Source organism: Phacochoerus africanus, chromosome 7 (assembly GCF_016906955.1).
Source record: "Phacochoerus africanus isolate WHEZ1 chromosome 7, ROS_Pafr_v1, whole genome shotgun sequence".
Taxonomy (NCBI): domain Eukaryota; kingdom Metazoa; phylum Chordata; class Mammalia; order Artiodactyla; family Suidae; genus Phacochoerus; species Phacochoerus africanus.
In genome coordinates this window covers 38,207,429-38,234,768 of record NC_062550.1, presented here as the reverse complement: position 1 = coordinate 38,234,768, position 27,340 = coordinate 38,207,429, and the positions used below count along the sequence as shown (strand labels likewise).

Sequence of the window (27,340 nt, the reverse complement as noted above, 5' to 3'; positions counted from 1 at the left end):
GAACATAAAAAAACACAAATTTCTTAAGTCACTTTATATTACTGATGTACAAACAAAGCAAGGTCATAAGTGTTTCATTTTCAAACATGATTTGGTAAATGTCAACAACTTTCACTCTTCATAGAAAAATAGGTTAAAAATAAAAATTTAAAGAATCAGAACTCATTGGTTTTTTTAAAAAACTTCTATCTCTAGTTCTGCTTTCACAGCTTCAGTCTTCAAACATTTTAAAATATAGTATTTGTCTCTTTTTTTTTGTCTTTTCTAGGGCCGCTCCCGCAGCATATGGAGCTTCCCAGGCTAGGGGTCTAATCAGAGCTGTAGCCACCAGGCTACACCACAGCCACAGCAACACGGGATCTGAGCCGTGTCTGCAACCTACACCACAGCTCACAGCAACGCCGGATCCTTAACTCACTGAGCAAGGTCAGGGATTGAACCCGCAACCTCATGGTTTCTAGTCAGATTCTTTAACCACTGCGCCACGATGGGAACTCCCAGTATTTGTCTTTAGATGTAAAAGAAGCCATCAACTTGTGTATGAAATACCCAGGCCAGCCAAAACACTGAAGGGAAAGTCTATCCTACTCCTCTTTGGCTTACTTTAACTTATACATCACTTAAGATATACCTCAAAGGTTTATCAAGAAACTTCTCATATACTTCTCACAAAAGTAATCTGATTGGGTGTCAAGAGTGTTCAAGAAGTTTTATTTCTAACGTTGCCATAATTTAGAAAATAGTTTTCCCTGTTTTGAACTTGGTTACTACTAAGAATGTCTACATTTTAACCTACAAGTAAAATGGTATATGGTTCCATTAAATGACCCATCAAAAGTTGAAGACTACTACGTTTTAAATTGTTTAGTCACACCATTCAGTTGTAAAACTTTAAGCTTTTTCCTCTATTTTTCATATTAAAGAAGTAATTCCACAATTTCAAATCAAAGTCAACACTGCAGTGAGGAGAGCTTTTCTACTTTATTACAAAGAGAAGAAGCCTTTATGTGGTCAGAAAATACAAGATTGATCTTTTTTTCTCTTCCTATGAAACGCTGCTGTTCAAACAGCCAGAGTGAATTGTCTCAGTTCACTTCTTTAAGTCCCATCACATTCACTTGGGTATGGATGTCCTTGGCTGCTGAAAATCTGGCCCTTTAGTGCACAGGGCGACAAAGTCCCCTGACCAGCAGTTCCAGAATGTCCCATTTTCATATATTGCATCCATGCACACCTCCTAAAAATGAGGTACAGCAGGGCAAACATTTTCCAAAATAGATGTCATATATATAATATATACACATTCGTACATACATACCTTTATTCATGTGATGTCCAAAAATTTAAAAAAAATGTACACATTTATTACAAAATCGTAACAAAGACTGGACAGTGTTTTGCTCATTCTGGAAAGATGAAGCTCAGTAATAACACAACCCTGGAAACCAACCAGAGGTTGTGGCAATATCTTTCTTCTAAACAGTCAGATACTCTTGCGTTAAGCTTGGCGAAACTGCCTTTCAAAAACAGAAGGGGAAGTAAAATGAAGGAAGCAGACCTTGCTCATCTTTCCAAATGAAATACGAGAAGGATCTTCACATAAAATGCACAAACATTTGTTATTTTATTACCAATAGTGCTACAATGAACAATGCAAATTTTGTGGTCTAATTTTGTTGAGTCTCTTGTGGGTTTTCTTTTTTACATTTTCAAAACTAAATGGTAAACTTCTGTCAGTGTACTTGCTTGTTTTTACAGACCCAAGTCTGCTGGCAAAAAAAGAAAATAAATGAAAAAATTCAGACCCTGCTCGAACTAGAGAAAAACAAATGACAAATTTAGTTGTTGGGCAGCACATAATTAGTAAGGCAGGACCTCAAATGGTGACCCTTTGCGTAAGCCAATTGCCAGATCCTCAAGGAATTAAAACCAGGGTGCCTGAGCCACATCAGTTCTGCAGTTATGTTGAGTATTGTGCTGAGACAGCCATACCCCAAGAAAAGGGAAGTCTTTTTTTTTAGAAGGCTTGCTGAGCAGGGTTGTAGTTGAAGGTGGATGGCAGGTGAGGCCGTTCTTCTAATTTGTCATATTCCAGATGGAACTCCTATAAAACCAAATTTAAAAATTTAGATGATTTCCTCTCCCTCTGATCTCAGATTTTTGTCAAAATATATTTTATTATTTATGAACAAATAAAATATCTACATGTCTGAGAATGAACAGAGATATACCAACTCTTTTTCTCACTAAGTAAAATACAGCTTAGAAAACAAAAATAATGTGCTGTATAGTTTCTATCTGGTAAGAACAAAAATGTAGACTTTGTGTATAAACGTCATAGACTAGTCATGAACATCTATGACACTGAAACTCTATGCATTTTTTTGGCTCAAAAATAAAATCTGAAGGGACCATTGGTATATCACTAATAAAAAGCACTGGAAGTTATCTTAAAACTACCTTTAATGAAATATAAACTTAAAAATGTACTTTTTTCCATGAAAAAAGTTCAGGAATAAAGGATTTTCCAATTTATCTTACTGCATGTCCTAAAAAATAAATAAATAAAAATTAAAATAAATAAATAAAAAAAAGAACAAGCAAACATTAATGTTGTCCTAAACTCATTGTCTGGGGAAAACAATGAACTGAAAACTCACATGTCTCTAGACTTCTGATTTCACAAACCTAAAAGATTTAATAGTCACCCCAAACTAGACAGTGGTTTTGTAGATTTGAAGATGAACTACACAGCTTTTTTAAATTAAATTTTCAAAACACTACATAAGTTTTAAAATTTAAGAATGGTGAAGTAATTTTTTCTTGATACTTTCCCAAGATCAAGAGATGGAGAATATGACTTTTTTGTATATTAAAAAACCCAAAAAACATACCTTTGTAAATCCCAAAAGCTAGAGGTTCTAAAGTTATTGATTCTACAAACTGAATTCAAGTAGCACAAACTATCTTAGTTAATCTCATTTAAAACATGAACCTTAGCATGTGCTATGTATTAAAAAAAGCCAACAAGTAAGGTTAGCATCACAACTTAGCATATTTTATCTGTCTTACTTAAAATCCCATAATAGACTTTCCATTATTAAGTTCAGTGGCAATTTTATTATTAAATTAAAATGAAAACATAGGTCATCGTGATTAAATTTTGAGATATAAAACCAAGTATTTAAAATTTAAGGATATTAACAATTAAAGAAATAGCAGGTATAATTTATCAAAGCCTAATATGTGTCAAAACTAGAGACACAGCTAATTTTAGTCTCATCTTTGTAACTCTGTAAAGTCGATGTCATTATCTTCATTTTGCATCAGAGGAAAATTAGTAACTTGCCCAAGTCATACAATAAGTGGCAGGTCTATGATTAGGATCCAGACCTCTGTGATAGCCATTTTTTCTACTATAACATATTCTTTTTTAAAGAATACTTTTAAAATTACACCCCTATCCAGAAATGTTAAAAAAATTTAGTCCAAATGTTTATAAAGACACGCTGTGATGACTTTCAAAAGGTTCACTTTTTTAGTGTTAACTAAAGAAGTTATCTGCTTATCAGTAAAACTAGCAAACACTAGAATCACCATCATAATTGTTAGCTTCCCTAATTAGCCTCCCTAATGAAATGTATAGGCAACACTTTCTTCCTACCCCTGCTAGGATTGAAAAGAATTTTACTGCCTGGCTGAATGAAATTGAATACCCAAATTAGTAGACAAAATATCTTCTTTTTGTATCATTCTTTTGGAAATAAAAAACTGGCATTTCAGGTCCAAAATATGTGTAATTACTTATAAGTAATATGATAAATATGTGTAATAAGATAAACTGGACATGCAATAAGATAAATATGTGTAATTACTTATAACTAATAAGTCTACTTATAACTGACAAATCAAACATCCCACTAAGTTATATAAATTAAAATTCTGTTCGATTGTCCTGTCCTCATTGTTGTGCACTGGTGAACTACGCTGTATCATTAGAATTTAAACTAGAGTAACTTCATCAGTGTACACATTTCCCCCACTACATATTAAAAAAAATTTGTTTAAACTGAAAGAACATAAATATTTTAACATAATTCAGAAAATCTTAAAGATCTGGTATGTCAGAAATTCCTAAGTTAAAAAGGTCAATTTTTGTCTCCCATTTATAAGATCTTTTGTTTGTTTTCTATGTATTTTTATTCTTCTAAAAGACATAAAGCCTATACTCTCTTTGTTCCCTAACTTTGACTATTGATTGATAGTATCTTTTTTTACATGTTTATATGTACACACAAAACACACACACCTTTGTGTAATCTGTGGAGGGGACAAGAAGTTTGTTTTGTATATCACTACCTACTGCCTAGAATATTGAGCTGCCAGGCCCCCAGTAGGTATGTAATTAATGGCAGATAAATCAACAAACACAAGTTTTCTTCATTTGTTTTAGTAATAGAACGCTTATATTTTAAATATTCAAAGATTGGGAATTAAAAGTTCTATGCATGTATTTGTTTTAATGGAAAAAATATTTTTAGATTATACTTTCGTGGTTTAAAAAGCTAGAAAGCATTCTAGGTACTAAAGATCACATTTATAAGCAAGTTGTGAAATGATAAAGAATCCCAAGCATTAAAAATTCTATTCAGTGTTGGACCTACAAGGTGAAATCAGACTGAAGGAATTCTGAAACATTTTAAGTCTTTAGTCTGAGAAAGCTATTAATAATAGGGGAAACTTTCTCACCTAAAAATTTTCTGTGGATGAAATTACTTAAATTTTACTCACTGAGATTATATATACTATAAAATGTTTTAAATTAATGGGATATTGAATAATTCTTGCTAAATTACAAAGGATAGACTACAAAGTCTGCTGACAAATCAAGATTATCTAAAAGTTAAGAATATGCAAATATGGTGTCAAAATTTTTCTGACATTATTGAAATATAGGAAATTCTTTAAATAAATAATGGGCTGAATCCTAGAACTCACAGAATTTTCAGGGATAAGAAATACTTCTATTTAAATAATCCAATATCTTAATAAATGTAGTTCTTCAATTCTCAGAAAATATTAAGTGATTTGCAAAAGAGAAAGAATCTCATATAAGATTATGACTAAAGACATGATTATGGTCTAAATCAGGTCAATACTTTTCAATGGTACCATCACATCAAGCTATTACTTATAATACTAATTCATATGAAGGCTTCTTATGAGTTAAAGCTGTTTAATGCATATTTTTTACCTGCGAATAATAAACTATACCCACTTAACAGATGGGGACTTTGACTTGGGACATGGCACCATGGCACCTCAAAGGATTTTTCTGTTAATAAATATACTATGGAAATAAATTTTTTTTTCCTTTTTTTTTAAGGGCCGCACTCACAGCGTATGGAGGTTCCCACGCTAGGGGTCGAATCAGAGCTTGTAGCCACTGGCCTATGCCACAGCCACAGCAACACTGGATCCGAGCCACGTCTGTGACCTACGCCACAGCTCACGGCAACGTGAGATCCTTAACCCACTGAGTGAGGCCAGGGATTGAACCTGCATCTTCATGGATGCTGGTCAGAGTCATTTCTGCTGAGCCATGATGTGAACTCCTGGAAATAAATTTAATTCCTAATCCAATTTATGGAAAAACACTGAAAATATCCTCAAAAAAAAAAAAAAAAGAAACCAAAAAAACTAAAAACCCAGAAGCTTGTCTAAGAGTTTATTCTGTGAATATAGTACAACTTAGAAAGTTTTAAGTCCATGAATTTGTTTTTTGGTATAATCAAAAGAAGTGAGCTACATATTAATACTTGATAGAAGCCAGTATTTCTGCTTACTTTCATCACTATGAAAATAATTTTGTTGACGAGCATCAGGGTGAGTGGACAGAATATTACCTTAAGAGAAATTTCTTGAAAATAGTTTAATATTTATATTTCTCAAATTTTTTTTCCAACTTCACAGCTAAAATTTTAAAGGTAAAAGTTAAGATAAAAGTTCAACTATATATAGGAGAAATCAAACTGGGTAAAATTATTATTATTATTTTTATTTTTTGTCTTTTTGCTATTTCTTTGGGCCGCTTCTGCGGCATATGGAGGTTCCCAGGCTAGGGGTCTAATCGGAGCTGTAGCCGCCCCTACACCAGAGCCACAGCAACGCGGGATCCAAGCCGCGTCTGCAACCTACACCACAGCTCATGGCAACGCCGGATCGTTAACCCACTGAGCAAGGGCAGGGACCGAACCCGCAACCTCATGGTTCCTAGTCGGATTCGTTAACCACTGCGCCACGACGGCAACTCCCTAAAATTATTTTATATACACACCCATATATATGTACAAATACTTTTCTTTAAAGAGACATTTACCTGACTGAGGAGTTGCTTTTGTTGGAAATTAATTAAGTCTTTTTAATGTTCAAGTTCTTTCTGAATATTCTTTTTGTTTGTTTTTTTGTTTCTTAGGGCCGCACCTACAGTGTATGGAATTTCCCAGGCCAGGGGTTGAATCGGAGCTGTAGCTGCTGGCTTACAGCATAGCTCACAGCAATGCCAGATCATTAACCCACTGAGCGAGACAAGGGATCGAACCCGCATCCTCATGGATACTAGCCGGGTTCGTTACCGCTAAGGCACGATGGGGACGCGTCTTTCTGAATATTTAACTTTACAGGGAGAACTTGGTTTTAGAAAACTGATTTTCTTTTCACATAAGTCGACTTCTTCAGATATATCCAACTAAAATTATGCATCTATTGCAAACATCCATTTCTTTTTGCACATATTTTAAAATAATTTGTATATGATATTGAGCAAAAAGCTTCAACTGAACAGAAAAAAAACTTCAGTTATGTACTACTAGAATTTTTCCCCTCCAAACTACTCTTTCTTTCTTGTAGAACAAGCTAAGAGGTACTCAAACTATGGCTCCAGACAAAGACCAGCTTCATCACTGGCATCACTTGGGAACTTGTTAAAAATGCAAATCCTCAGGTCCCATTCACAGACTCACTGAACCAGAAACAGTGGAAGCACAGCCCAGCAATCTGTGTTTTAACAAGGCCTCCAGGTAATTCTGATGCAAGTTAAAGTTTGAGAACCACTCATTAACCTAACAACAATCAGTTACTACTACAACTATTCTCCTGTATCAAATACCCAGTATATGCCAAGCACTGTACTCAGTGTATATGTGTGTGTGTAATTTTAATCTTCATGATAATCTAGAGGCAAAAATCCATTTTGATTTAAAAGATAAGGAAGTAGGCATGGAAAGGAAACTTTCAGAAGGTCAAAGTATAAACAGCAGAAACAGGGATTAAAATTCAAGCCCTGGAGCTTTCAAATTCACTATTTTATAAAGAACAGGTAACATACATATACTGTATACTATTTGGAATTAATGTACTTATTTCTATTCAACCAAAAGTTTAGGTCATAAATCTATCTTGAAATCAAGACATACATATTAATTAGAATTGTTAAAATAGCTGAAATACAGGGTATAGTATAGACCTGGTCTGAGAAGTAATGATATTTACCATTGAGAAATACCCAAAAATAATAATGATAAAAAAGACAAAAGGGAAAAAAAAAAAGGGGGGAGTTCCCATCATGGTGCAGTGGAAACAAATCTGACTAGGAACCATGAGGTTTGATTCCTGGTCTCACTTAGTGGGTTAAGGATCCAGTGTTGCCGTGAGCTGCAGATGCGACTCGGATCCTGAATTGCTGTGGCTGTGGCGTAGGCCGGCAGCTACAGTTCTGATTCAGCCCCTAGCCTGGGAACCTCCATATATCGTGGCTTAAAAAGACAAACAAACAAACAAAATCTAACCTTTTTTATGTGTCTTCTTTTGGGTTTTTTGGTTGGGCCCATCTGTTCTATTTCTTTTTCATGTTTTATATGAAGTTCTTGTTATGAAAAATTTTGTAAAAATTATCTGGTAAGCATTTTACACTGTCTTTTAAAAATGTTTTACCCTGAGTTTAGTAAAGCTGATTCAAAATTTAAAAAACCCAAAATACCCAAACCAACAACTAAAATTATCCCATGAACTGTTAAATATTTTTCCATTTTAAATTTATTTAAATAAACAAACTAACTCTTTAGTTTTTAATCCTAAGATTCATCAATAGAAAAAGATTTCAGAGTAACCCTGGAGTTATGAAATCAGATAATGTGTGTTATATTTCCTACTAGGTTGACTATTTACATATATAAGGAATTAAACACAAATGTGTAATACTCTCTAACAGTGATGAAAATTGTGCACATGGGACAGTTAGAAAGGTATTTTTTCTGAAGAAAAGTTGCAAACCAAAGCAACTTTTTCTACTGCCCTCGTTCCCTGAATATTTAGCTTACGAGTGAAAGGAACAATCATGTTAATGCTTATAATTTCCTTTCATTTTATCACTTGCAAATAAAAGATCAAGCATCTTTCATGCAGTGAGTGCAAGTTTAAAAAGCCTACTTCTATTATATACAGGTTTTAGGAAAAGCTCATATTTGCTTAAAGTAATAATATAAGAATACATGACTGGGATTGCAAGAGGGTATCTTTATTTTACAACTGAGTAGACACAAAAATATTTCAAATGTTACCAAGGCTTGTGAAAAATTACAAAATTTCTTACCAAATTCAATCATTTTCCTAACTACAGGTGAAATGAACTATTTCCAGATACTTTTCTAGAGTTCAAGCCAAAGAGATGGAGACAAAAGACTCAGTAAATATCCAGCACATTATTGGAATGGATGAATCGGTACATAAAACAGATAAGAGTACACTTGCTTTTAAAATCTAGATTTATACATTTACACATTTGCACATGGAAAAAAATATACCTTAGCTACTTTCCTCCAGTTAAGACAGTCAAAGAAGTAATATGTTCCCCTCTCATATGTATTGGTTTTCATTGTTGGCTCCATGCCTGGTGCCCTGGTAATCCATACTCGTTCTTCTTTGTGGTATCTCCAATCACGGTTAAAACTTTAATTTTTAAGAGAAAAAGACAATTAATTTTTTCCTGTGGCTCACATCATTTTCTACAAGTTTGTAAAACATTTTTCACAAAATAATCACACCTGAAATACATAAATATTGATGCTTCTTTACCCTTGTTTTTATTAAGTACAACCCTAGTAAAAATAGGAAAACACTTTTCCTCATTTGTCCAAAACCACACTCTTTTAAGTAACACACACATCTTTATTTAACTGAAGAAATTTTTTATGCAAACAAAATGAGATCTTAGAAGCTCTATGAGCAATGTAATAAAAACTTTGGCAGACCAAATAAAGATACACTGTGTTCTAGAAACTTCACTTGGTTCTTGTTCTTAATATTCAATAGAAATTGAGACAGCTATTAAAGCAATCGAAACCCCAACCACTATTTGTATTATCTTTTAAGAAACTAAATACAAAGCCTATTTGAATTACTTAAATTCACAGAAAATTTGTAACTATGTTGAAAATAAAAAAATCCATTTTGAAAATTCTTTTTTTTTTTTTTTGGTCTTTTTAGGGCTGCACCCATGGCATTTGGAGGTTCCCAGGCTAGAGGTCAAATCAGAGCTGTAGCTGCCAGCCCATGCCACAGCCACAGCAATGCAGGATCCGAGCCACATCTGAGACCTACACCACAGCTCATGGCAATGCCAGATCCTTAACCCACTAAGCAAGGCCAGGGATTGAACCTGAGTCCTCATGGATGCTAGTCAGATTCGTTTCCGCTTAGCCACGACAGGAACTCCACTTTGAAAATTCGTATTACTTTTTTATTTACACACACAAAAAAATCTCTAGTACAACAAACCTCCATGTAAACATATACTTTCTAATCAATATTAAGGGTTTTTTAAGATCTATGTTTTATATATGTTTATATATTTTTAGACATAATAAGCTATGAGACAGAACTGCCAGTGATGGATGGATGAATGACTGATGAATTTATTTACTTACAAATAAATTAAAATGAACAGGTTAACAATTGCTATCTTACAAAAAATGAGGTAAAACATGGAAAAAAAAAACCAAATTCTCAATTGAGAAATGAAAAACAATTTATTATCAACACAGTGAATTTTACATTTTAAAATATCTGAGCCAAGACCACTTATAGAAATACTATTTGGAATATTATAAAATACTTAAACCTATTAAACAGTCTTCTAATCATATCATAAGTTTTTAGTAACAATTCACTCAAAGGCTAAACATAATTAATAGAATAGTGTATTGGTAACAAAATGTTACCAACTGGACATATAAGAAATGACACACTTAATTTTTATTTTTTAGAGCATCAGGTAAAAACAGAAATGCTCAGAAAAAGTATTCAATGGACCAGTTTCTTAATACTAATTTACTTAAGTTGGCCAATAGGCTTCTTTTTTTTTGTTTTGGCAGCACACACAGCATGTGGAAGTTCCTGGGGCAGGGATCAAACCCGTGCCACAGCAGTGACTGGAGCCACTGTAGTGATAACGCCGGATCCTTAACCTGCTGTGCCACAAGAGAAGTGTCAAGTTGGCTAATAGGCTTCTGAAAATGAATGTGGACTTCATCAATACTTCAAAACTCATAAGATATATGCACAGTGCCTTGCCCATGTAATAATAAATATTTATTAAATGATGAAATTTGTTGTCATTAACCCATGGTTCCCACAAGGAGTAAGATGAGCCACAGTTACGAACCCATATCTTATACTTCATATATTTATTAAAAATTAGATTCACCAAATTCACGAATCAAGTTGATTCTGCCTTCTTACAAACTTAGGGTTATTTAAGCTTGAAATTCTTTTTATGTATAAAGTGGTAATATAAGGTTACCACTTATATGAAGAATGGTAATATAAGGTTTCAGTCTAACTTAATATTACTAAATGTAAAAGTAAATTTCTTAATGAAGGAATATTTCCACTTTACAAACAAAAGACAAACTAAAGCCATCATCATTTTAAAATAGAAGCTTTTGGAATAAACAAGATCCACTAAATACAAAAGTTTTTAAAAAATACTTTGAACATACAGCTCTACTGCAGCTAAAAGTTGTAATACGTCTCCTCCATTCATGTAATAGAGATAGAAGAGAAGATCTTCTCCGTATCGACCGAGTTTTATTGCCGCCAGCTGGAAAAGAGAAATAAATTATTCTGAAAGGTAAAACAAGTTTGACAATCCCAACATATAATTGCTTTCACTAAAGTAAAAACAGAAAGCAAAAACAAAATCACCTCTTTGTAGTTGATAACTGTTATTACATTATTATAGAGGTAGTATATAATTCTAAAGGGGCGTTTCACCACTTAAATGATTAAAGTCATTTAACAATATTTCTGGTATATCTATTTTATAATATTAATGGGGAAAAAGTTAAATAAAAATTTCTAAACAAGATCTAACACTTGACTATTTTATTCTTTATTAACACTCAATGTGGCAATTAATAGTGAAACTGTGCTCAGAAATGCAGGACTTACACTCAAGTTCTAGTTTTATTACTTATTAGTATGACCATGTCCAAGTTGTTTAATATCTCTGAACTTTCAATTATAAATGTAGTCAAGGGTACCTATATGGATTACTAAAACTGTAAATGAAATTAAATAAGTGACAGGTGAATGCATGGTGTGGAGCTCCTGATAAATAGAAGACTTATATGTATTATTAACTGAACCTACATCTCAGAGTGATCCACAAAGCAGTTGGTTATGTATCTTTTAGCAAGTCACAGATATGTACAAAAATCATAAAAAGATAGTTCTTTATTTTGTTTAACTGGATGACTAAAAGATGACTGCTTTATATGTCCCTCCACAAAGAAGAAACATAACTGATACCAAACACGTTCAATAGTCTCAAATTCTCATGTTAAGATAAATCTTTATTAAAAACTCACCAAACTGAAAACATTTTACCTCTTTACCTAATCCTGTATCTAAATGTTTATTTAACTCTTGTTACATATTCTCTGTTATTTTTCTCTCCATTCATATTATTCCCATTCAGGCAGCAGTCTTGCATGTGACAAATTCTCCTAAATTATTATTTCTTAAATTGGCATAAGAAAAGGTTCTGGAACCTTTAGGTAACTGGAGCAAAAAAAAAAAAAAAAAAAAAAGAGAGTGCTACAGTGGAGGTGGCAGCAAATCACACAATCCACAGACAGAAAAAAACTAGCTCTATCTCACACTTCTTGTCTTCCAACTACTCAAGTATTAAAAGACATACTAAGAAATATGTGTATCTCTTTACTTGCCTGTCCACAACATTCATCTGACTACACAACTGCATGGTACAGATGCAGGACACTGTCATTTATTTATATATATATTTATATTACACATATTTGTACACATATGTATAATACAAATATATAATATTTTAAAAATTACATCCTTTCACATGATCAAAATCTAGATAGCACTTTTAACAGAAATGAATTCTTAGCACTTTTTCCTTAAAGCAAAAAGTATCATTTTCCTAGGGAGGGAGAAAGAAAGAAAGAAAGAAAGAAAGAAAGATTAAAGCTGCGATCCAGTAATAGCTGCTTTGTAACTAGAAACTTAGGTAATTAAAAAATAGAAAAAAATTATAGAAAAAAGTCAAAGGTTGTAGTTTTAAAATATATATACTTTTTTCATTAAAAACACTGTATCTGTAATATTTGTACAGAAAAATCTTACACTGATATGTGCCATAAAATGAGACCAGAAGGAAATCGATCACATTTTCCAAGTTAGTTTATTCCTATCAACTGTGGTTATGGTCGTAATCTGTTATTAACAACTATAAGAAAGACTTTACTGGAGTTCCCGTCGTGGCTCAGTGGTTAATGAATCCGACTGGGAACCATCAGGTTGAGGGTTCAATCCCTGGCCTTGCTCAGTGGGTTAAGGATCTGGCGTTGCCATGAGCTGTGGTGTGGGTCGCAGACGTGGCTCGGATCCCGCGTTGCGTGGCTCTGGCGTAGGCCGGTGGCTACAGCTCCAATTCGACCCCTAGCCTGGGAACCTCCATGTGCCACAGGAGTGGCCCCAGAAATGGCAAAAAGACTTTACTGGTTCTAACATCACTTCTAAAATATTTTAGAAATATAACCCAGACCTCATCAAAACACAGGATTATAAACAAAAATAGAAATAAAATTGTCATATGTAATGGAATGGACATACAAAAGCATACCCAGAGGCTCTGCTAATTATTTCAAAAATACTATGCTGTCTAAACTGAAAAACAACATCTGAAAATAGACAAATTCATGCTGACTGAGTAGAATAATAAACTATACTCACCTTATCCCTAATGTGAATGTTCGTTAAGTATTCAGATGGAACATGGAAGTCTGGATAATGAAATGAAAAAAGCCTTATTAACTGATTCTCAGTTACAAATACATTTTTAAAAGGTCTGAACAAATAGATTCTCCTACCTATGTCTTGAGGTCGACAAGGTGAAGATGCCCAGGGTGATGCAAATTTGGGGTAGAGATTTCTGAATAAGGGGAAAAAAAACCATTCTGAAGTCCAAAGTAGAAAAAAAGATATCTAATTTTATTTCAGGAAATCAGGAAAAATAATGATTTCAAATGTAAAACGTGCATATTTTAAACTTCTAGTTTTTTTTGTTTTTACTATGACTTACATAGCAGAAAATTGAAATAAGGTCCCCACCCCACCCCAATTACCTCAACTCAGAATGCTTTAAATTCATTAACACCATGCCCTCAACTAAAATTACTTTCTTATTTATATGGCCAGGAAAAAAAGAAACAGTAATTATTAAAAACAAAAGTTCAAAATCAGCAAATATTTACTATTATATTTCTGGCACTGTTCTAGGTGCTTATACATCAGCAAACACAACAAAGATCACTGATAACATGAAACTTTCTGGTTGAGGATGGTGGATTGGGAAGGAGGCAGTCAAAAACAATTTACATAATATATAAATAATTCTCCATGTTAGTGGTGGGGTAGGGAGGGAAGATTATTTGCATAATTAAATAGGGTAGTCAGGATAGGTCTCATTTAGAAGGTCATGTGTGACCAAAGATCTGAAGGATATGAGGGAGATAACTCTATTAGTTACTTGGCAGAAGATAACTCTAGTCAGAGGGAACTGCTAAAGCAATCAATGCAGTTATGACTGACATGTATGAGGTATAGAACAGGAAGGCCACTGAAGATGGAACAGGGTGAAAAAAGGGACAAGCTGATGAGGTATAGGTAGAAGAGACACAGATCATCCCTGTAGAGATTAGGAGGCCTATAAAGATTTGGGGGTTTTAATCATAATAAAACAACAAACCCTTACTAAGTATTGGGCAGAGAATTAACTTATTCAAAAAGGACTGTCTTCAGAGTTCCCGTTGTGGCACAGTGGAAATGAATCCAACTGGGAACCATGGGGTTTCAGGTTCGATCCCTGGCCTCCATCAGTAGGTTAAGGATCCAGTGTTGCTGTGAGCTGTGGTGTAGGTTGCAGACATAGCTAGGATCTGGCGTTGCTGTAGCTGTTGCATAGGCTGGCGGCTACAGCTCCAATTAGACCCCTATCCTGGCAACCTCCATATGCCACATGTGTGGCCCTAAAAAGACAAAAACAAACAACCAACCAAACAAACAAAAAGACTGTCTTGGCTGCCATGTGAACAAAAGATTATAAAGGGCAAGGAGAGACTCCAGACAAAAAAAGATGGTGATTTAAACCAGGGTGGGAGCAGTCAAAAGCAGCAAAAAACAATGCAGCAATGATTATACTATGCCAAACATTACGGATTGGTTAAGGAAGATTAGCTGCCAGAGTGACTGCTGAACTAGTAACAGAGGTCATTTGATGACTTTGAAGAAAGCAGTTTTAATTGATGAGGGCAAAATCCTAACTGAAATGGGTTTAACAGAGAATAGGACAAATAGGATACAAAGATGGCTCTTTTGAAGAGTTTTGCTTCAGAGGAGAATAAATGGGGGAGCGATAACTTGTAGAATAAGCTGAATCAAGAGAAGATATTTGTTAACATAGTAACAGCGTATTTGTATGCTGATGGAAATAATTCAACAAAATGCAAACAATTACTAGATTCTTTGAGTTTTCAAGAGAGGTTTAAGTAGAAAGCATGGCTACAACAGGGTGGAAGACAAGAGTAAGGTGGGTGCAGATGATTTGTAGGCAACTGATTTTGAGGCAGGACAATACTGACACTCTTCTGATTGTTTCTATCTTTCTTTCTTAGTAAAGTAGAAAAAAAAGCAAAGTCACTCACTACCTGGCAAGTAAGCACAGGGGGAAAAGCACTCAGGGTTTGAAGAGGCAAGTGTAAACAGCTGCACGGGAGAACAAAGAATGAATGGACTAGGCATGCCAGTCCATTGATTATGGTTGGCAGAATTAAGGGCCCATTCTTGGGGTTCCCAGATATGAATGTGAAATGAGACCAAGCAGTGAAGTTGTGAATTTTTCTCTAACCAGGCTCAGTAGCACAGGCCAAGGATGGAATCAGCAGATACATAACCGAGTTGAAGTTTTTGCCATGCAGGTATGACAAAGCAAGAGGGGACAGAGCAGTCAGGGATTTATATAAATGAGAAATTATGACTGACCACAGAAGTTAACTGGAGAAGAAGGAAGTGAGTTGGTCAAAGGGAACGAGACATAAGAATGCTGAGGAACATTAGAAGGTAGAAGAATCAATGGGTTGAAGGTCCCAGTGGAATCTAATGATTATAGGAGCCAGTAGTTGAGGGAGAGAAATGGAAACAAGAAGTGACATGGTAGCACAGATTTAATTACCTCACAGAGAAAGGGAGGTTACCAATAATGCCAAAGTCAAAAGGATGACTAAAGAAATGAGGAGCTGAGGTATGATGCAGGGAAAGAGTTCTGCAGAAGAGAAATTCAAGGAGCTAGGATTTTAGGATTTGGGAAGGATGTATACTGAAACTGCCAAATGATAAGAGGAATATTACTATAAAGAGAGAATGATCTAGAAGCTAATATAGAAGGAATGATTCAAGAGTCAGTAGATACCAGCAACAATGAGTGACAGCAGAGAATGTAATTTGATGACACAAAATTTAAAAATGCAGGGAGGTATTATATACAAAGGTGGAAGAAAAGAAAAAACTTACTCAGGAGAGTTCAGGTTGAGGCCTAATGTTGTTAAGTCACTTCCTAATGCAAGATGTACCATTCCTGGGTCTGTCTCTGCTGCCCTGATAAATGTTAACAGGCCAATCATTCCAAATTGGTCCGTCACCATACCTTGAGGAATGTTAGTAACCCGACCTGAATGAGAAAAACATAGTCATTTTTAATCTTTGAGGAAAAAGTAAAAAATATGAATTCTATAGTATCTTTGGTATTATTTTATAGAGTCCCACCATCAGGTAACACCTGGATCCCTTTTTTCTGCTGGTTGTTATTTTGTGTTGTTGAACTTTTATCTCCAGGGAATTTGGGTCCATCTGTACTTGAACTTGTCTTGCCAGATGTATTCAAATTCTACCACGAAAAAAATTAAATGTGACATTAAAATTTGTTAGGTATAAACATTTCAAGTTCATATATTAGTAGCTTTCTATTCATTTTATATTACACTTAATTGGTAGTAAATTATTACCTGTTTTTCAAGTACATGAAATTTTTGTTCTACATGAAATTTGTGTTTCCACAAATGTCCCATGATATACAGATAAATCCTGTGTTACATACATCTGAGTATTTAAAGAAATACATGAAAATATTGATCTCAGCTTTTCAGTCACAGATTTAAAAAAAACAAAACAAAACAAAACAAAAACCCTACCTATCTCAGAACTTTATGTTTTGGGGTACATTTGAGGTTATACTCCTCAATACTTCATTCAGAAGATAAACTAAATATAAAACACAGTACATTACCTAAAACATTACCATAAAACACCTCCAAGATAAGTTAGAATATGTGAACTTTTAAAATTCTTACTTATTTTAATTCTTACCCAATAATCTTCTTTATCAATTATTTTTTAAAAAATATACAAACTCCCATCACACACACACACAAAAAACTATTTTCAGTGAAATGTGGAAGAAATAAACATATCCGTTAAATCAGAAAGAGGAAGCTGAGTTGGCTGAATCAACACAGGAATAAAATTGTGTATAAAGATTCTTCAAGGAGAAAACTTACTCAAGAAAAACACAGCTCCTTAGAAGGCTATAATATCAAACTTCATGGGATCCAGCTGACAGGGACTACAATAAAAGTCTAAATTAACTCTGAGAAGTTCAACAGAAATTGGCAAACCTATATGAAATAGGAAAAAAATAGACTATCTTCTAAGTTATACAGGTTTCCCACATTCTTCAGAAGTTAGATTACAGATATTCAAGATAAACAATTTGTAATAGTACTTAATTTTGTCTATAAAACTGTTAATAGAAGAGAAATCTGAAGGGGAAAAACTACATAACTCACATAATTCTCAGTTACTTACAGATTTACTGTCATCATTACTTGATGTTGGATCTTTATAACTGGAACCAGGTAATGCTGGAAAGTCTTCGTTATGTATTGAGAAGTCCTGGGATTGCTCATTTGCTGGTTTTGTTACCATTCCAACTATGTAATGAAAATAATTCAGAGAATTGCAATTGATATTTATGATAAACTGCTACAAATTATAAAAATTTACTTTCCTCATGATAATATACCAAAAGGATTTTCTTATTATGCTATGAAAGCACACTTCAAAAAATGAGTATTCTGGATAACAATGAATAAATTTTTATATACTGATTAATAACTAAATATATAAAATAATACAAGGGAAATAAGTAATAATCCTATAATTCTAATCTAATGTCATATATAGATGCTTAAAACATAATTTGATATTGGTAATAATTATTAAAATTTTCAGTTTAAAAGTGCTTTTAATATCTAGCTATTATAAATACCAGTTAACTGCCAAAAACAAATGAACAAAATAAATTTAAAAGAACACATCAGTATTCTACTTGAAAGTGACTTACAGAGTGAGCAAATTGCAATCAATTACAAAACAACTCCATATTATTTCAGATTTTCTTGGACTCCATGTAATAGATGTAAAACATGCAAGAACTGGGAAGTAATCCTCCCACTATACTTGGCATTAGTCAGGCCCTTATTGGAGAACAATATCCAGTTTGGGGCTCCACAATTCAAGAACGATATGGAGAAACTAGAGATGGTCCAAGGAGAGCAACGGGAATGATTAAAGGGATGAAAAAATGGACCTATGAGGAAAGGTTAAAAACATTAGAGTCTGAACTGAGAATCAAGTAGCTAGGTACTCAACTTCCAGGGCAGATCATTTTGGTTTTTTTTAGGGGGGAGACTAATTAGGAAATTTTAGAATGTGAATAATAAATTTTCCCTTCTTCACATATTATTTTTTATTCATATTCTGAAAGACACAGAAATTTTTCTTGGTTGAAAATGGGGAAAACAGTTTTCTTAGAAAAGTGATGAAATGACCCCTCTTCTAAGTTCACTGTTTCTGCTACTGGTCTTTATCAGATTCTCTCAAAAGGAAACAACTATGTGCAAAGAATTAAAATAATATGGTTACACAGCTGCTACATAATCTTTATATCTAGTTCTATGAGCCAAATCTCTTATTTACTAAAGACAGTAAAAAGGGTGACCGAAAGACTACATAAACGACATGACCCATGAGCAGTTCTCAAGAGGAGGGAACTTTTCCTCCCATGGGGTATTTGTCAACACCTGGAGATACCTGTGGTTTTCACAGTGGGGGGTGGGAGGGTGGTATGGGTAGGGGTACAGGATGCTATTGGCACCGAATAGAGGCTTAGGGATGTGTAAACATTCTGTAATGCACAAGACAGCTTACAAGAACTATGTGACTCAAATGTCAAAAGTGTGGAGGCTGAGAGATGTAGAAAAAAATCATCCCAGTATTTATTAATTACTAGGAATGTGGGAATGCATTCTTTTAAAAAATATGTGGCAAACTGAGAAAAGGCAGACTACAAATAATCATTAAGGTTTAGTATTAAGGCAGAAATGCCAGAAGAAAAACATCTGAATACCAATAAAGATTTCCTTTTGGGGTTTCCATACAAACTAAGTATGGAACACTATTTTGGTGTCCTGGGAGGAAAAAGTACTCTGCATTATCAACTCTGATAAAACTGCACTATTCTGATTATAAAATACATAAATACATGTGAGTACACGTGTGTGTGTGTGTACTTCTGTACAACACAAAGTTTCCACTGGACATCATTAAAAAGTTTAATTACCATAAGGAGCTCTTCCAGCCAAGGGGTTTATTAATGGAGTTGGGTTACCACTTCCTTCCCTTCTGTTTCGGTCTGCTAGTGCTGGGAAATCTGAAAGGTCCAATCCTGTCACATTTTCACTTCCATCTAAATAATAGGAAAGAACACTAGTTATTGGTTCTACAAACATTTTAAAAAGATTATTAAAGACCAACTATAATATAAATGATAGTGCCTTCTTCTTAAACCATGTACAGCACTGTATTTGGTATACGTAAATACACAATAAACATCTGGGGATCAACCTCATGTGGAAGAACTTTACGAACATCTCAGCCAAGCAATATGTACCTACTAGCATAATAAAAATCCCAAATCCTAGAGGCTTGAGATAGGGAATAAAGAGTAACATTTCCCTTGTGAAATGTTAGTTAGCCAGAGGGGAGGCTGTTGTGATAAAACTGCTCTTTTCATCGCCATCTAAAAGCAGAGGTGGTACCTGGAATACCTGGAGCTTCATTTATAACACAGATGTGATAATGACAGTGCGTCCTGCCAATGGCCTGAATCATATTGGAGGCACAGGCAAAGAAAGCAGAAACCCTAGGGATTTCTTTCGTCCTATGATCTATTGGTCCCATACACAATGTGCATGTATATGAGGGGGGAGATGGGGAGAAAGAGAGGGAGAGAGAGGGAGGGAGGGAGAAAGTGTGTGTCTTGCAGGTGAGGGTATAAGTAGGGCTGGAGAATGTATGGTATGTGTAGGGTTCCCACATCTGGTTAGTGTCCGAACTGTATGGGACTATGATACAAATCCCAGCTTTTATTACCTATTACACAGTAGGCGCTCAATAAATACATATTGAATAAAATTTATTTTCGCTCAATTTTAAAAATTCAGCTTCTTTAAAAAAATAAAATTTAGCCCAACATTTCTACTTTGCCTATTTTAATCATTACCTTGACCTCTTTTCAATGTTATTTATTATCCTTATAATCTTACATTCGTAATTTTCAAAGAATTTTTGACCTTAGAATTAGTCTGCACTATAGTTTTCTTAAATCTGTTTCATCTAGTATATTATAACCATTTTCAATCTATTTTTCCCTCTTCCCAGTTAATTTGAATTTTTCTCTAAGTTTTGTAATTAGAAGAATCTCAGAAAGAAACTATGGACTAAAGATTACTTTGTTGATAAAAAAAAACATGGTCTATTAATATTCCAAATCAGGTGATAATGTTAAATTATGAAGGATAAAAGATAAAATCATTCACACATTGTTTTCAAAGAACTGCAATTTATGAATTTTGTATTTTAAAAAGATACTATATAAAAAAGCAACAATAGAAATAATTTATTGTAATGTTTAATTTAAAAAGTAATCTCGCTTGAATTACTTGATTACAAATTAACTATAAACTTTCTATATACTATCTTTTAATTCACATCTTCAGGTCCTCTAATATGGAGTTTATTAACCTACAAATTTTTATTTTGAAGGTAAGACTTGGAAATAATTTCCCTAGTGTAAAACACACTTAGTTAAAAATGACTTTTAAAAATTATTCTCAAACTTACAGAAGGGTATAAACCATAATTCAGAATATAAGGTGGCATTGTCAGACACACTGTTACTTTGTTCATTTAGGAAATAAAACAACTTGCAATTAAACTACGATAAGCAGCCTAATTTCAGAGATATTAAAACATGAAAAAATGTGCATTTGAGAAACAATGGAATATGGTATTCATATCAGAACACAAAATTCTGAATGCTAAAATTTGAAATTTTGAAGTCTCATTTGGTCAATCTATGCTGCTAAACATACAATAACATTTAAAAATCAAAAGCTGATAGCCACAAGTGACATTTCATTACTAAATCTTCTCATGTTTCCACATGGCTCCACTTCACTGATCATAATTTCACCTTCTACTTCCTTTACATGTAGTTTTCTCCTAACAATCATATTCATTTTTGCCCCTATGACAATAACAACATCCTTTATCTCCTTTCTAAGGGAGGGGTCTGGAGACAAGGGTGGAAAAAGATGAAACCTGAAGCAGAATAGCAGCAAAGCCTCCTACCCTCTTCTGATAAAAGAAATAAATCAACGGATTGGAGGAATATCATAAAAATTAGAATTGGTTTTCCATGTAATTAAATTTTTGAATTTTATACATAAAACTGGGTAAAAAATTTCAAGACTTAAATGACAAAATCAGTATTACTAAAGCTACTGAAAAAAATTGTAGTCTCCCACTGTGGCTCAGCGGATTAAGAACGCAACAAAGTGTCTGAGGATGCAGGTTCGATCCCTGGCTTCCCTCAGTGGTTAGAAGCCGGTGTTGCTAACATGCTGAGCATAGATCACAGATGCGGCTCAAATCCTGCGTTGCTGGGGTTGTGGCATAGCTGGGAACTGCAGCTCAAATTCAACCCCTAGCCTGGGAACTTCTATGTGCCACAGGTGCAGCCCTAAAAAGGAAAAAAAATTGTAAGTGCTCTATATAATTTTAAAGGTTTCTTCAACCTGGGTCTCTATAGCTAGAATGTCATACCACTCAACCTAGTGTAGACTGTAGTAATGAGGACTGAGGAGAGAAAAAGCTCTTGAAGCAAAAAACGATTCTGAGGCACAAATATAGACTAAGTTAATGGTTAGGCTTTCTCCAGGTGTTAAGGAAATAAACCTGATGTTATAATACTATGCTATTACCATGCCAAGTGAAAAAATATATTTCTCTCTCAACTGTTCACTGAATTAAATCCTATTTCCTGTCATATTCTCCCTAAATTAAATTCTATATCACTTTAACATAAAAAACCCTTAATATTTTAAGACTAGTTGTTAAATTGCTTTATATTTCAAGATCTACCATATTTGCATACGGTACTAGCTCCAGAATACGCTTACCTGTTCCATTAAAAATGTTACTTGATAAGGAGTTATTCATTCCAAATGCCTGATTCCTGTTCATTCCAAATCCAGACATACTGGGTACACAGAAAATAATTTTAGATATACAGTGAGAACACTAACTTTCAGATGAAGAAAAACAAAAGTGTATACTTTTGATCTCTTCATATAAAACAACATGTTTAAAAACAATTACTAATTTTATTTTTCTGAGCTGAATTTTTATTTGAAGCTTCCCTAAAGTCCCTCTATGAACAACTGGGAACCAAACCATCTTAAACAGATGAATTAAAAAAAAAAACAAAAAACAAAAAAACCTCCCAAAACACAGAATTTATATAAGCTTTGAGGAAAAGAGATTTAGGTACCGTTTTATATATTTGGAGAGCCAACTTACTAGACATACTGGAAAAAAAAATAACCTCAAAAACAGGCAATATAGTTTAAAAATACTGTTTCTGAATATTTTTCTTCCACTACTGGTAAAATGTGCTATTATTCCTTTTTTTTTTTTTTTGCTTTTTTTAGGGCCACACCTGTGGCATAGGAAGTTCCTAGGCTAGGGGTTGAATTGGAGCTACAGCTGCCGGCCTATTCCACAGCCACAGCAACACAGGATCCAAGCCACAACTGTGCCTACACCACATCTCACGGCAATGCCGGATCCTTAACCCACTGAGCGAGGCCAGGGATCGAACCCGCATCCTCTTGGACCCTAGTCGGGTTTGTTAACTGCCAAGCCATGAAAGGATCTCCCAGCTATTATTACTTTTTACAAAAGGTCTTCTTTCATACAGTCTGTCTTTCCCAACTAGAGCATAAACTCCTCATGGGCAGGTTCATGTCATACTTATCTTTGAATCGTCTGCCCTTAGCACTTAGGAGGATACAATAGGCAGTCATTAAATGTTTAGTTGACCTGAATTAAATACAGCTTTCCTTTAACTGATTCGGTGTTCTGACACACAACATTCTTGTAGCTACTTGAAAAGAAAAAAAATCTCTTCATTGTTACTTGGTAAATAGTTACCAAAGCCTCCCTTTTTTACATCAGCCTGAACATGGGAAAACAAAATTTAAAAATAAAATTGAATTTAAAGCAAGGCTAGAAGTAATTAAGCATGTCAGAAAGGATTATTAGGGCAAATACGACAATGAAAGTATGCGTCTTTAACATCTATCTGATAAAAGACAGTGTATTAGTGTTATGAGTAAGGTTAAACTGTTTGAAGATGGCAGGGTTTTTTGTTTTTTGCCTAGATCTGTAAAACTAACTATGGCCAAACAGTATTTTCATAAAATAATGCAGCTGGTGAAACAATACTCTAGAGAAGAGTAGAAAAGCTAATAGAAAGTTTTGTTTAATAGCATGTTAGAATTGCTGAAATAGGTACCCTCAAACATCGAATAAGTACTGAGATGGAAACATTCCATAATAAATAGAAATTATCAATAGTAATAAGCAGGGATTAAGAGACCCATATTTCATTGACAATTTATAAACAAAGTATTTTTTTAAAAACAACTAGAATGTGAAAAAATACGGAACAGCAAAAATTTATACATTCAATGAACAATAATACAAGAATGCAGAAAGATGTGTTAAAGCCCAAGAAGTATTACATGATTAGGAAACTCTCAAGCAGATGAGAATTTTGATAACCCTTTACAAAAATAACTTTTTAAAAATTAAAAAAAAAAACAGTAAAATTACAAAAGAAATACAAAAGTCTAAATAAAAGTAAGAATTGGAGGTTATGGGATAAAGACTAAATAGGATCTGAGCTAATATCTATTTTAACTCAGAATTTACAAGTACTAGATAAAAGAGAGAGAATTAAATGGATATGATGATAGCAACTAGATCCTTCCCCCCCAATGTTCCCAATTAAAAAAAAAGAGAGGTATCAAACTAAAATGCTATTTTTACAGTAAAGAAAGCTGGATCTTACAGACATGATTAACATGTAAATTATGTGAACAGCTTTAAAATCCTAACAAAATGGTTAACTCTTTTTCATAATGTTGCTATTATTTGCATGATAGTATATGCAATGAACAGTGCAAAAAGGAGTGAAAAAGCACAATACCTCATTTTTTTTTTTTTTTAAATCCCAAGGCATGACACTATTTTCAAATACTATAGATGTAAACTTTAAAAAATCTTTGGTCAGTAAAGTCTCCAAAGAATTAAACGAATTTTGGTTGAAAAAGAACTTAACTTACATATAAATGAAACAAAACAAAAATAGTCTCCAGTCCTATTTGTAAGTATGGAGCTCTTAACACACAGATGACCATCCTCTTTTAACAGGGGAAGGACGTCAACAAAAATTTACAGGTTGGCAACCTAAGACCAATCCTTTCCCATCAACAGAACAAAAAGCAACTAATTTTCAAAAAATATTCTATAGTTTGGGGAGGTTACAGTTGTGATGTTTAACAGAAAGAGCAGCTTTGGTCGAAATATATGATGAAACACACATATGAAACAGAAGCCAAGACTCAGGAACAGAACGTTGAATATGAAAAGGCAAATTTGAAAACAGCCAGAAAGAACAATGATACACAGTATCAATAAACATCTTACCTGTTCACAGTAAAAGGCTGTCGAGAAGGCTGCTGCTTTGGCATACATATTATGCTTGGCGAGCTTCTGCTGGGGCTACCTAACCCTGAACTGCTCATGCTATTTGTCCTGCTAGGAATTCCAATGCCCTGACCAACCTGGGAGTGGTTCATCATATTCCTAGGATTCATAGGCAAAATACCCCTGAAAAAGAAGTCCATTATACTAAATAAGCTCTCTACAATCACTCATTACAATTCTCTGTAAATAATCAATTGCCTAATGGTAGGACCTCAAATATATTTCAAACTGCATGGCTAATTTTTATTCATTTAATTCATTTGATCATTTGAAAAGAAAAAAAGCTCTTTGAAAAGTCAAAGTAAACAAACCAATAAGAAGGGCAAGTTATAGAGCAGTAAAAGGTGATACTGAAGATGAGGGAACGACTGGTGCAAATATGATATAAAATACACATGTATTTCACACATATATTTATAATAATTTCATTCCAAATGTATGTCATTCTATCTTTTTCATACTAAAATGCATTTTTTGGTAATCTGTTTTATTTTATTCTCATTGGAGCAATGCATGTGTGGTGAGGGAGCAATAATCAGAATTATCTGAGGAGTGATTTGAAATTGCAAATCATCTTTTGAGGAAGAGTTGGCTTTTGAAAAAAGCTCCCCAGGTGGTGATAAACCCTTGACACCCACCCCAGCTGATAACCAGTATGCTAACTACAAGATAAAAACATCTTACACTATACTTGTCAATTTTCAATGAAATAAAAAGAGCATAGGGTATCAACTTTTCCTCAGTAAAAGGCACTGAACCAGAAAATCAATTAGTAACCTTATCAAAAAACTAAAAAACTTGCTTACTCTACAAAAATACATTTTGAGAAATATTCTGGTCCATCAATAAATACCTGCTTGGAGATGGAGGCGTGTGAAGTGACATTGTTGGTACCCCTGTTGTTGGCGTGACGTGGCTCGGTAACTGAGTGCCTTGTGATAAGCTGCGATTTAACTGAGGGGTATTGTTGCTCATCCCCCTCATTGGAAGGCCTAGTGCACCTATTAAAAAAATTCAGAAGGAAATTCATTGCCAACAGGAATGAAATTGTTATCCATCTTCTGGAGTTGGCAATTTAAAACATATAAAAATGACCTAATGTAATATAATATGCAAATTTAAGTTGAAATATTCAATTCACTCTAAATGGACTCTGATTTTAACAAAAATGTTTGTCTGAAATTGAATATTATGAATTTTCATATTGCTTCCATTATTTCATTCATATTTCTTCTTTGCTTTCATATTTCTATTTTACAATAAACTATATCTGTCAATGACTAACAAATTAGATGACTTATATTTCAATAAAAACATTTTGTACAAGTATGCCTTTAGGAAATTTGCAATCTTGTATGTTTTTATGTCTTAAATCATAACTGAGGTACAAAGACATTTAACCCCATTTTGCCTTAATTTTTATATGAAGAAAGTCTCTTTACTACTATTTACACATACATACTTCTCAACATTACAATTTTTTTTTTTTTACAAACCCAACATAAAATGTCATCAATGGTTAAAAACTCAACCTAATGCAGCTATGAGAGACAAAAATATATAACATTTTAAAATATTTCAAAGTATAATGACCTTCTATTTATCTAATATTTTGGGGGGCCAAATGTGGGGTAGAATTGTTCCAATAGGTGTGTTTGTTTTTTAATGACTACTGATGAGTTTACTATTAAAAAAACATAACAATAAAAAAGAATCAACCAACTGGGATAAACTTATTATTTCCTGCCTTGTGTTAATGTGCAATAGAAATTATTACTTTCTTAATGATTCAGAATAATTATCACAGATAGTTAATGTTCTAGACGTGTTTGTCCCTCTTTCTTCTTCTTTTCTTTTTGTCCTTTTTTAGGGCTGCACTCACAGCATATGGAGGTTTCCCAGGCTAGAGGTCTAATCAGAGCTGCAGCTACCAGCCTGTGCCAGAGACACAGCAACGCCAGATCCGAGCCATGTCTGCAACCTACACCACAGTTCATGGCAACACCGGACCCTTAACCCACTGAGTGAGGCCAGGGATTGAACCCGCCACCTCATGGTTCCTAAGCAGATTCGTTTCCGCTGTGCCACGACAGGAACCCCTGTTTTTGTCCCTCTTTCATCTTTCATCTCTCAAAGTAAGGATGTTCAGCTATCACTTATGTTGTTATAACATCTGTCTATGGATACCAATATGCCTCCTTGCCTCCATCGTCCTTATTTCCTTTTTGGTGCTTTCTGTTTCTAATCTACTGTGGAATGGCACATCAGTTAACCAAACTTATTCTGAACTGGAGGTTAAATAAAAGTGGTAAGATGGAATGAGAGTTAATGAATAAGCAGAGGATTTGAGCACGAGATTTTAAAGCGACTCCCTTCTCCTTTTTGGGGGGTCTAATTTGGGGTCCAGGGATTTCAAAGACCTGAATACTTTGAAACTATGACCTCCAAAAAGGTGGAATGC

The 27,340-nt window shown here is 34.0% G+C and overlaps 1 protein-coding gene across 3 annotated transcripts in view; it reads right to left on the bottom strand.

The window, feature by feature from the left end:
* Positions 1-962: 962 nt before the first annotated feature.
* The window catches only part of CNOT2 (CCR4-NOT transcription complex subunit 2), a 155,373-nt gene continuing 128,995 nt past the window's right edge, over positions 963-27,340 (bottom strand). For all 3 annotated transcript variants that reach the window (XM_047787192.1, XM_047787193.1, XM_047787194.1), the window contains 12 exons: positions 25,733-25,880; positions 24,820-25,002; positions 22,227-22,306; positions 19,325-19,450; positions 17,509-17,633; positions 16,411-16,531; positions 16,159-16,315; positions 13,461-13,522; positions 13,324-13,373; positions 11,058-11,158; positions 8,862-9,006; positions 963-2,104 (listed from right to left, as the gene is read on the bottom strand). In XM_047787192.1, the coding sequence (XP_047643148.1) occupies positions 2,018-2,104; positions 8,862-9,006; positions 11,058-11,158; positions 13,324-13,373; positions 13,461-13,522; positions 16,159-16,315; positions 16,411-16,531; positions 17,509-17,633; positions 19,325-19,450; positions 22,227-22,306; positions 24,820-25,002; positions 25,733-25,880 (1,385 nt within the window). In that variant the 3' untranslated portion in view covers positions 963-2,017. The remainder of the gene's footprint in view (positions 2,105-8,861; positions 9,007-11,057; positions 11,159-13,323; positions 13,374-13,460; positions 13,523-16,158; positions 16,316-16,410; positions 16,532-17,508; positions 17,634-19,324; positions 19,451-22,226; positions 22,307-24,819; positions 25,003-25,732; positions 25,881-27,340) is intronic.